Source organism: Lycorma delicatula, chromosome 9 (assembly GCF_047948215.1).
Source record: "Lycorma delicatula isolate Av1 chromosome 9, ASM4794821v1, whole genome shotgun sequence".
Taxonomy (NCBI): domain Eukaryota; kingdom Metazoa; phylum Arthropoda; class Insecta; order Hemiptera; family Fulgoridae; genus Lycorma; species Lycorma delicatula.
In genome coordinates, this window is record NC_134463.1 from 119,832,063 (window position 1) to 119,845,064 (window position 13,002).

A 13,002-nucleotide genomic window follows, 5' to 3' on the forward strand; every position below is an offset into this window, starting at 1 on the left:
GGAAGTATTCCAAAAACAATTCTTACGTCTGCATTCAAGAAATTTTATCACAGATGCTTTAAATAAAAACTCATTCTACACCTTTACATGACACTTAAAAAACAAATACAGCCAAACAATTAAGTAAAGGAATGCGTACCACGCTAAGAAAAAGATTCAGCGTTACCATAGATGTAACATTTATTCACTACAAATCCTTGCTGCTCAGAGGTACATTTCAAATTCTGGGTTACATAAAATTTTGACCACCTTTACTAGAACAAATAATCTTTTCTTTTCAAAAAAATTATTTTAGTTTTTAAAAAAACACTAGACAGAGATAAAATGGTTTTTATAAAAAAAAAAGTAATTTTACATGACCTGATAATTATATATAAATTTAATAATAAAACACTCTTAATAATAACAAAATATATTTATTTTATAAAAAGTATATAAATTATTTATTAATTTTTATTTTTAGTAAAATAGTTACACATATTTAAAAGCTACATAAAAAATTGATACATTTTACACTTAAATTAATCTTATATAAACATACATTTAATATTTATATATATTTTTAGAAAGCAAGAATGAAAACTACATTGTCTAAGTAATTAAAAAAAAAAAAAATGAATTTAATTTATTTACAAATTTATATATTATCTTACTTCATTATAGGTAACAACAACATTAATTTCTCGCTGATTAATCTTTAATTAAAAACTTTCTTTAATAAAAACATTAATCACAATTTAAGTAAATAAGAATGTTACTAAAAACAAAGTAACATACTTGAAACAAAAAGTTTTTTTAATGCTCTTTAATCTAAATTAAGAAAAAAAATATATATAGAATACATAATTTCTACTTCAGTACCAGAACATCTTGGTTCATCAAAGTTTCAGTATATCTACACACTACATTATATATATAGAAAATTTAAAGGAACAATTCAGTGTTTAAAATAAATAAAATCTGATAAAAGAAATATTATCAAATAATAATTATCTTTTTTTTTATTATCTTTTTTTTTTTTTTGTACTAAACGGAACATAAACTTCATTCGCCTGTTAAAAATTACTTTCAGTCACTTTTGGTTCAACAGACTATCATAGAAAAAGTATCTGGAATTTCAATACAAATTATTATAGGCTACAACATTATTTTATTGAACGATGTAAAAACATTTAGATTTTATTTTGGTCACTTTAGCGGCCCTGAATGTGCTATAGAATGAATATACATTTGCTATCCTACTACTTACCCTCATCATAGAAAAAGTATCTGGAATTTCAATACAAATTATTATAGGCTACAACATTATTTTATTGAACGATGTAAAAACATTTAGATTTTATTTTGGTCACTTTAGCGGCCCTGAATGTGCTATAGAATGAATATACATTTGCTATCCTACTACTTACCCTCTCAGCAAATATCAAGATTTTTAAGACCAAAATACTCCAGTAAATGAGACAAAAATTTATTGGTTTCATCAGTTTAAAAAAAAACAAGAAGCATAGATGGTCTGTAATCGCCTAACTGATCTACATCAGAGGAGAATGTGGAATGTTTAAGAAAATTGTGCAAATCTAACTTGGATAAATTTACTGCTTCTTACAGCACATACCTACAAAAATGCAAAGTTATAAAATTCAGCTCAAACATGAAATTACAGCAAGCCTGTCCCAAATGAGTTAATACTTGCTGAAAACAACTGCCTTGAGTTTCCTTAAGAAATGTTCACAGGTTCAGTAACTTTTAACGGACGTATCAACGTCATGATTTTGGGGTCTCAAGAAGCTAATGAAGTCATTCAATATGTTTGTAAATACCTCCCACCCAAAAATAAACGTGTAGCGAGGAATAACACATACCATGTGGTGGGTCCATTTATGCCTGTTGAAAAACCAATTACAACTGATATAATACATTATTTTCCTTCACATCTTAAAAAAAATAAATGAAGGTCATCTTTTATGATTATGGTTCATCATACTATTATAGTAAAACTGTTCATTATTGATATCTCGTATTTTTTTTTCTGTGGTTAAATTAATAACATAGTCTATGAAGAAAAAATTTAAGATAAATAGTGCTCAACAGATAGAGAGAATCACCACTGCTAGAGCAATGATGCAATGCAGGTTTTGAATAAATGACTGCACCTTATAGATGCACAATAGCATTTACATATTTATTTGTTGATGACACAGCATGCTTGTGCTAAGGTATGCGATTAATCTATCGTTTTCGGTATGTTTTAATGTAAACTTTATTTTTTAGTTATGAAATCATGAGCAATCTTTAGTGATCCTGTACTTTCTCCTGAATAAGAGAAATAACAATTTTTTTTTCTAATTGTATATAGCTGTAGCTACACCAACAAAATGTTGTCTCTTATACTATTGTCTCTTATACTTATCTCTTTTGTTGTCTCTTATACTATTGAGGCAAATTTAATAGAAGGTCTGTGAACAAGAAACTAGCTTAGTCCAGAAAAAAATCTGTCGTGTAGTTAGGCGTTCCAAAAACAACTATTCATAACATTTAAAAAATAATGTTTTACATTATAAAACTCAGATGTTATAAGAATTCATCCAGAGGACATAATTAAACAATATGAATTCATTATAGATATTCTGGTAAGGTCAAGATCATGATGGGGAGTTTTTAGAGTTAATTTTCAGTGATGAAGCTACATTTCATGTTCTGGGATGTACATCAAACTGTTTGAATACGGGGTAGTAAGCTTCCGCATGTGGTAATGTAATAGCAATACAACAGTGCAAAATTTAATGTACAGTGCATAAGCAGATGAGATAAAATTATTGGACTAGGTTTTTTTGTTGAAAAACCTATAATGGGAAACAACTTCCTGATTATATTAAAAAAGAAATGTAGACCCAAAATACTGGAGAATTCCATTCTCCAGTTAGAAGAATGTGGAGCATTCATGAAGGATTACGTAAATGAAACATTTCTTCAATGACGGGTTAGGTGAGAAGCTTGGCCTGTACAGTCTACAGATCACCCCTATGGTTTTTTATTTATAGTTATGCAAAGACATAAATTATTTTTGTTATAAAAAGAAATTTGGACTGCTTAAAAGAACAGATCATGAAATAGTTTCATAAATCACACTGGATATTCTCTATTGTTTATGGCAAGAAGTTAAATGTAGTTGATGTCTGAAGCCCAATTAAAAGAGCACATCAAAATCTAGTAACAGGTAAGAAGAATTTTATAGTTTCTCTTCATTTTGACATATACTTCATGTTTCTGTCATGCTTTGTTTCAAAACTATAAATTTAAAAAAAAAATTATTTTACATATAAAAACATATTCTTTTTTTCTCATTCATTCACTGAAGAATTTTTCTGTACTGTAAGCTTGTTATTTCTGAAATAAATTTATATTAGAATGACCCCTGTTTCACTTTATACAATGATTTTTTCATTACTATAATATTAATAGCAAACAGTGAAAGCAATTATTTAAATATCCATTACTTTGTAATTTACAAAAACACAGAATTTATGTTTAAGCATAAATATAAAGAAAAAACTAAAACACCACAAAAGAGAAAAATAATAAAGTTACACGCTATTTGTATTAGGGTGGTACAAAAAAGCAAGCTGTGCTAAATGTTACTGAAATACTACACAATAAAACCTTGAAAAACTGTTTACAAAAAATAAAATTGCATTTTGTAAATAGTTCTGTAATGGTTTCTCTTTGACATTTCTTTAATGTATATGATTAGTAAATCATATACATTAACACCTTTGTTATTAGAATATGGAAATTTATTAGTACAATGAACATTAATAATTATAGCCATATTTGTTGAAAAATTATAGCCTTGATTATAATTAGCCTCAGCTAATTATAATGTATAATAATTATAATTAGTGAACTTTATTATAATTAGCTGCAATAAAGACCTGACAGAAACATTTCTGTTCACTGATCTATTTACTTAATAAAAAATAAGAACAATGAAAATGAAGAAGGCATAGAAAATAAAAAGAACAATTTAATGAAGAATTTAAAAAAACAATCAAACTGGAGCAATTTATGATTACAAGTGAAAAATTATGAGTTAATCAAGAACTATGCGTGTAATTAATTATTGGATTTAAAGATATCAAGAAATAAAAAGAATATGTGATCTGTTCCAAATATAAAATACTCTTTTGCTAAGTTTCTTCAATTAACTTCTACTTTATTGTATGTATAAAGGAGTTCACAAAAATTTCTGTTTTTGGGCAAGATGACATTACAGTCTTCCACTGATTTGACTGCTTGTTTAGTTTCAGGGTCATAACCTGAAACACTAACACCATAATTTATCACCATATCTTGGTCAGTTTGGGACTGTTCTTTCAAAGCACGGCATGTTTCTGAATGACCCTTTTTGCTGAGCAGCAAAAAGATTGTTCTTCTGCTACAAGTGTCAAGCAATTTTCTCCTTGTCAGTCTGCCAAGCGGTGCCACTGAGAAGGTTGTTTGACCTATGTGAATTTTTCTGTGGAAGCTGTTTCGCCTGCTTCTTGTTTTTTGTCATGGTGAACATTTTCTGTTCAGGAAAACAGTAATAGAAACTATTGTGGTGTTGAAAATAGCTTACACGGATACTGCTATGGAAGAAACTCAAGGGCTTAAGTAGTTTTTGGATTTCAAAAAAGGTGAAATGTCAATCTATGACCAAGCTTTTCTGGAGAAGAGGTCAGTCTTCAAATTCCTGAAGAAGAAAATGTCGAAAAAATTCACACAACTGTGCTTGAAGACCAATACACCACTGAAGATTGAAGTTGTCTGGAATAACTTGGAAGATTTGTGATGAGAAGGGTTGCTGTAAAGTTTGGCTCCTGACTGCTCGGCAAAGAGAGTTGCTTAAAAACATACTGTGCTTTGAAAGAACAGTTCCAAACTGACCCAGATTTATTTTTCAAGATCATACTGGCGAAAAATCATGGTATCATGGTTACCCTCTTACTCCCTGAACCAAATAACAGTCAAACCAGTGGAAGACTGCAATGTCACCTCTCCCAAGTCGAACATGAAGAAAATGCTCATTGTTTTGTTAATCAATGTGAGAGGAGTGGTGTGTTTGGAATTCCACCAGATCAGACTGTTACAAGAGTTTCTACTTGGAGGTTCTGAGAAGATTGCACAACGGTTTACTGCAAAAAGGCCTGATTTGTAGCAGAAGGGCACTGGTTTTTCTATCATGACAATACACATCTGCTCACATAGCTGTGTGCCAATTTAAAAAAAAAAACTGGCATGACTCCCTTGCCCCACTATTGAAATGATTTAGCTCAATATTTAGAAATTATTTTTGTTCCAGCAAATGAAGAGGAACCTGAAAGGAAAGTGTTTTGAAGATGTAGATGAGGTGAAGAAAAAAGTACAAGGAATGCTGTCAGGCATCGAAAGACAAATTTGAAAAATGTTTCGAACAATGGAATAAAAGAATAGACAAATTCATTAGCGGTGATGGAGTATTTTGAAGGGGACTGAAGGTTTTTTGTAAAAATAAATATATAAGTTAAAAAAAAAGAATTCAGATTACTTTGGGTATCCCCCATCGCATCACTTTCTCCAAGATGGATTTAAAACTACTAAGTTCAAGACTATTTTTTATATCAGACTTTAATTATCAAATAATTTTATATACAAAAAAATAATTACATAATTAAATTATATACACTGTAGCATACAACAAAATATTTCAATAAATATTATTCAATTAAAACATATTTACATTAAAAATCATGAATAATATAATCTTAATCGTTAACATGCAATATACACACACCTGTCCAAATTTATTTTTTCAAATTAATAATAATTTCCTAAAATAAATTAAATCAAGACAAAATAAATTAATAAAACTAATAATCATCTCCTTATACTTTTATATATATATATATTTTTCTTCTGAAGTCAATACTTTAAGACCCATACTCAAAAGCCTATTCCTCTGTACCAATATACTGTATTTTTATATTAAAAAATCAACTTGAACAGCCCAAGTACAGTATTACAAAGTAAATAAGATGAAATTTATCTTATTTCTTTTTTTATTCCAAAAGCACTTTTGTGGATCCTGCATCATCAGTTGTATATATTATATAAAATTACTTATTAAACATAAGAAAAATTAAAAGATTAAAATTACAATACATATACAAAAAAAAAAAAAAAAAAAAATAGGAAGTCAATTAAATAAAATTTTATTTATTTTTAATTTTTAATTATGACATCATATTTATATATTTAGTTATTTTATTTAAGTGACTTCATATGTTTTTGTATATTTGATTATATTTTAATCTTTTAATTTTTCTTATGTTTGATATATAATTTTATATAAATATGTACAACTGATGATGCAGGATCCTGTGAAAGTGCTTTTGGAATAAAAAAAAAAAGTGTGTATATATATATATATATATACATACACTGATTCAAAAACTGGTTTAGCCAGTAACATAATGATTTCAAACTAGGAAGCACATAATTAAAATAAAGGGGGCAGTACGGGCTGCTAGTCATCACGACTATTCCATTTATTAGATACTATGATGAAATTAATTATGATAGAATAGTGGATTAGTTTACAGCATACTTTTAAAGTTAAGATGTTTTATAAAAATAATGACAGTTACAAGTGTGCCATATGCATTTTAATTTCTAGTGTTGATAACATATCTAGTGCAGGATCCAAAACATGGATTAATAATTTTACAATATAATTATGTTATAAAATATACCACAAAATAGAGTAGAGCAGTTTTGTAAAGCACAGAACATTAATGCTGATAGGGTAACAATAAGCAGAAGTCAAAAGTGTTCTACTAAACACAATCAAACATTAAACGCCAATTAACATTTCACTAACTATGATATGAAGAATTTTATATAATGATTTTCTTTTCAAATTTGTAAAAGAGTTAAACTCACATGAATACAATAACTACACCTATTGTCTAAAGATTTTTTACCCATCTGATGGGTAATATATATACTTAAAAGAATATATACTTAAAAGAATAAACTGTTATGGTCGCTCTTCGATTAGTTTCTTTAGTTTAGGCGACTGAATGAATAAAAAATATGATTATAATGTATTAACTGAACAAAGTACATGATAAAATACTAGGTGTAATAAAAAAAATTTATGGTAGTTCTATAAAATAATACATACAATGCAGCAATCTTCCCGATTCACCTTGAAGTGGTGTTGTTCTGTACGTTATTAAGCATTTTTATGATCATTTTTACGGGTGTGTCCATAATTTCACTATGGGTTGTGAGGTAGAATGGAGAGGTAACATCAAATTCTGCATTAAACTTAGGTAATCCGTAACAAATATCTTTAAAATAACCCGGCAGTGCAAAGCATTCTGAGTAAAACTCATGATTAAATAAGGGCAGAACATCACTGAAGGATGAAGAAAGGCTAGGATGACCCTCCATTAGCATAACTCCTGAAAATGTAAACAAAATTAGAGCACTTGTGCATGAAGATTATTGGATCTTTAGAAGGGAAATTTTTGAGGCATCAACAAATCATTTGGAACAGTACAGACTATTCTTGAATCTATTTTACACATCATGTGTAAAATAAATACAATAATGTGTAACACAAATATTAACATCACTGCTGGTTCCCTAACCACCTAGCAAAAAGTTAACCATATCAAGATCTGTCAGCAAATCCTGGGTTACTCAAAGTTGGGACCATCATTGGCTATTAAGCAGCAGCCTTTGCATCGGAGAGCCTCACTCTCTTGATTGTATTCCTGAAATGGATCAGAAGTATAACCAAGAGTGAGCTCAAAGTTTCTTTTACTTGGGATTACTTTTTTTTTCTTGGGATTGTACGCATTGAAAATTTGTTCCAGAGGGTTAGACTGCCAAAGCAAAGTTCTGAGATAGATATCTGGAGACAATCAGTATAAATAATCTGAACTAAAATTCAAAGGCAACCAGATATTAGATCATGGCAATGCTCTCTTGCATTTTACAAATTGTATATTTTTCAGTTCCAACATTACAATAACTGCTCCACACTTGATTCTGACCGTACGTAACTTTTCCTGTTCCTGAAGAGGTCAGTGTTAATGACATAAAGGAGATCCAGTACGAATTATGGAAGGAGCTGAACACACTTAAAACAACAGTTGCTTAAAGATTACTTAAAAAGAAACCATGCTTTTTTCTTTTCTTCCCTGTAATAATTAAACTAAGGAAAATAAATAAGTCACCCTGTTTTAAGAAGAAATGTGCATCTCAATTGCAGATTCTTTAAAAAATTAAAAACATTAATTATTCAGTCTTTTTTTAAATACTCACTAAACCAAAGAAGATAAAAGCTAAACCATTAACTTCTTAGTTACTATAATAAATAAAGATATTAAATTAAAAAAAAAGTTTTTAACTGTAAATACATGAGCATTAACCTGTTTGCATTTGCAAATCAACACAAAATAAAAAAAATAAATAACAGCCTTTCATTCTCAAAGATTTGTTTCATGTAGCCTTAACAGTCAATCAGCTCCTTTGGTAGTCTTTTAACTTGTTATCTAGTGTAATTTTTTTTAAGAGCATTCCTCTGTTGTTTTGAAAATAAAAATTAGCTTTAGCCAGACTCCTTGTTAGAATCAGCTGTATATGCATATTTATCACTAGTTTCTTTCTTCTGTATTATTTGTTTATAAAATGTAAACATTTTCAACCTGATTGTGTACAAATGTGTTTTATTAACTGCTTTAACTTAACTGTTAACTAACGAGAAAAAAACATTTTGATCTTCTTAAAAAATCTTTTGCTTTTTCATAATAAATTTGCCTTTTTACTGAAGTTATTTTTACTTCCTAACAAAGGAGACATTTTTTAAATTTGTAAAAATTTACAATAAAAAACTGTTTTTTCTTCTATTTATTAAGTCGGTACCACTTTTATACTATCTATTCAGTTAATAAAACCTTTATCCGTAATGAGATTAACTTATGATTAAATTTGAAAAATGTTACTGGAGACAGTTGATGTTCAGAATAAAAAAAAAGAAAAAACTTTGACCAAAAGTTTTATAAGAGTTACACAAAGCATGATAACCGACTGAGATTAGCAGAATGTGCATAAATGGTTGACAATTGCTCGATTATGTTAAGCAATAATGACAATAAGAAAGTGTACTGCTTAGAAATCTGTGCATTACAATTTGACGCAAGGTCAATCAAAACAATAGAGAATACTCTGTTATCATATTTAAAAAAATAACGAACATATATTTTTTTTTATAGAAGTATTAGCAACACAAAAAGTTAACATTTACAATTATACAAAGTCAAAAAGTAATTGCTACAAATTATTATTGCTAATAAATATTTTAAAAAGCTTCCTCAAAGTCTTAAGAAACACATCAAAAAACTTAAAATACAACAAAATATAATTTAAGATGAGTTAAATGCTATGGAAATCAAACAATTTATATTATTAATATTACTTGGAGGTATATATTGTGAGCATACATGACTGATTAAGCATAATTTATGAATAAATATATAATTAGTTTTAAGTTGTATACAGGCTGCGGTACAGATATTATATATCCATACCTCTCCAGTATATGATATAGGCGCTATAATGTATATTACTTTTGTAATCTGTTATCAGTAAATAAATAAATATAATCATTTGTTTAATAATGCTGATTAATAAAAACAACATTTTTATATATAAGTCAGAACATTTGAATGAATTAATAGAAGTGAATTCAAATTTATATTTGGGATTCAAACCTCCTAATTATTATGGTTACGCAGGAGTTGAATGTAAACTAAAAAAAAAAGATTAAATTGGTTACTATTTGCACATTATGATCAATAAACAATCATCATCACTAGATGTAATATAAACTAAAGTAATCATTAATAAATATACTTACAAAAGCAAAATACAAAACACAAATAAAGTAATGTAATCAAAAATAAACAATTAACATTAACAAACATTTCTAATTTAGCTGTGAGTAATCTACAATTGAATTGTTCTGTACTAATGCTTGCTGTATTAACAAACATTTAACTTTGAATTATCTACATGGCTGTTTGCTTGTAATTTTATAAATATTGATAGAAATAATTTGTAGTGCTTTTTATTTATTTTTGACTAATTCCTTAATATTTAATTATCATTTCACTATTGAAATGCACATTCAATTTATTATCGATATATATTTTTCATAAATGGTTTTTAAACATTTATCTTTGCTATTTTATTTCATATTCATTAAATTATTTCTGTCATATCAGTAATAAGTTTGTTATTTTTATTTTCACACGTTATAAAAGATATATACTGTGTATATTACATGCATCAACCTAAACATTAACGTTTCAAAAATCACTGTTCCATTATTACAAGACTTAAAATACATATGAGAATGAAAATAACAACTGAAAATAAGTACTGAACACAAATATTATCAAAGTATTTAATAAAAATCTTTCTTTTTTAAACATGAATGTATTATTTTAATTTAAAAGATAAAAACTACAGAATAATAGCACAGAATAACTGATAATTATGGTTACAATTCTTGGTAAATATGTTTTATATACAGAACAGAATGTTTTTGTGTCTCCAGCATATATATATACAATTTTATATGTATAATTTTATATTTTAATATGTATACAATTTTTCTTAATAATTGGCTTTCAAATGGGGAAAACATAAAAGAAATTGTTTACAACTTTTAAATAAATAAAATTCTAAAGGTATATAAAACTGATAACTTACAGTATCTGATTTAAAATCTCTAAAATAATAATTTTCTGAATAATTAATGGCAGTTTCTGCAGTTTGGATGGCATAGCATACCCATATTAAAATTACATCTGCATCCTCCACTAGTATCACCACGGCCCTGTAAAAAATAATAACAGAAAAATTTATTTAAAGAGTTTTCTCTTTCTCTCTCTTTTTTTAAAATGGTATAGACTGGTATGATAAATACCACTAAATGATAAGAGAATATAGTCTAGTCTTCTGCTTTTTGGATGAGATGGATAACCTCAACACGCACCCACATATTGATGCAAAATCTGGTCTCAGATCATCTCTGTACCAAGAATTCCAGGACTTGAAGAGTTAATGCATCTAAGGTGTCTGGCAAGAAGGCTGCATCTAGGCTGAATTGGGAGGATACCCATTGGGTTGGTCAGTGGTGAAATCATCGCAAAATCAGCTGATTTTGAAGTCAATAGTTCTACGGTTTAAATCCTAGTAAGGCAGTTACTTTAATATGATTTGAATACTAGATATCATGGATACTGGTGTTCTTTGGTGGTTGAGTTTCAATGAACCAAACATCTCAGCAATGATTTCAGGTCTACCATTGCTGAGACAGTATAATAACCTTTCCTGTCTGTGAGAGTATAATATAACCCTAATTTGAAGCACCTATTAGGTGCTTCAAAAGAAGGGAAGGTTAGGGGATCCCCTAACCTTCCTCCCAGTAATAAAATATTGATAGAAACTGCATACACTGTTGATAACTTCAGTAATTTATTTTGGTGAATCGATTTGTCATTCATTGACTAGCATCAATAAAATGATAAACTGTCTCTTTTTTCCAGGTAGTGCCTCTGTTAAGGTGAATGACCCATCGGGAAGGTCAGTTAGCATGTAAATATGTGCTGAGGGTTGAAGATCTTATTGTCAGTACTATCACTGTAATCCGATTGAGATTGAGCCTACTCTTAGGAAGTTGGGAAAGTTTAAATCTTTCATGTACAGGAATGGTACTTAAAGACAAGCATCATCATTTAAAGGACCTTGATGATTATCCATTATAATCGGGTAAAACACGTATCCTTTGAACTTTCAAAATATATAAATATCTTAAATCCTTATAAAAAACAAAAACAGAGGTAGTTGTTGATTTCAGGTTAAATAATGGGAAAATAATACAAAATCTTGTTGAATAGAAAGGCTCTCTGAACCTTAAGGTAAAAGAGGATTTGATTTAATCAATTTTTTAAAGATAATATTGTCCAACTTGTTTTCATAGGTAGATCAACATTTTTCTTACTTATTCTGGACCTTCCCAATATACCAATGGAAAAACATGGTCAGATAGTATTTTATTGTAAATGATAAAAGATGTTGTAATGCAGTATTCGGAAAGTGAGATAACACACTGAGCTTCTATTTTCATCTCCAAGGGAAAGTGTCATGGGATTTATTCAAGGCATACCTTAGCTCATCAGAAGAAAAGGAAATGTTTAATTCATTTTGTGAATCTTCTAAATAAATGGTATTACTTTCTACCTGCAACTTATACCTATAAACTCAGGCCATTATGATGATAAGTGAGATTGACAAACATATTTCCAAACATATTTGCCATATCAATTAGTGTTGTTATGAGGATGCCGTTATTTTCCAGTTCAACTGGCTGTGGAAATTGTTGTGTGATCCACATATGGCCTGAACTTTTGATTGTGTAGTCCAAGAAATTGTATACATAATTCAGTCATGATTTCCATTCAGCACATCACAACACTCAATGGCCTATATCTCTCACATTCCGTCGTAGGCTTTCAATTGAAATTATGTAGAGTCCTGCGATGATCTCTTAAAGCACTTCTGCAGTCTTCAACCCTCAGGCAACAGCAGACTGCCTTGGCTTTCCAGATGTTAGAGGAATATATTCACTTGCGTTATCAAGTATCAGGTGTGTAAACTTGGCATGTTGGTAGATCACACTCACAATTGTTGTATTGGCTAAAAGAATCTTTATATCAGACTCATTCTGCTTTCCCAACTACCCATCTGTAAGGCTGATACTGAAGCAAACCATATTACTGACTGAGATAATAACTGGTCAGTGATCGCTCCCAAAAAAAATTTTGGAAATATTGCAGATAAGATTAGGAAGTAGGGTTGCTGAACCCAACAAATCGATGCACGAAAATGTACCTGATGAAGATG

General features: G+C 28.8%; 1 protein-coding gene across 8 annotated transcripts in view; it reads right to left on the bottom strand.

The window, feature by feature from the left end:
* LOC142330182 (uncharacterized) overlaps window positions 1–13,002 on the bottom strand; it is a 235,961-nt gene that overhangs the window by 2,385 nt on the left and 220,574 nt on the right. For 5 of the 8 annotated variants that reach the window (XR_012757721.1, XR_012757720.1, XR_012757716.1 and 2 more), the window contains 2 exons: window positions 10,807–10,933; window positions 7,205–7,487 (listed from right to left, as the gene is read on the bottom strand). Coding sequence is in view for 2 of the 8 variants with exons in the window: in XM_075375294.1 (XP_075231409.1) it covers window positions 10,850–10,933 (84 nt within the window). In the remaining 6 variants the exon portion in view is untranslated. Of the gene's footprint in view, window positions 1–400; window positions 7,488–10,806; window positions 10,934–13,002 lie in introns of those variants that run through there. The other 3 variants (XR_012757719.1, XM_075375292.1, XM_075375294.1) reach the window with 3 other exon arrangements.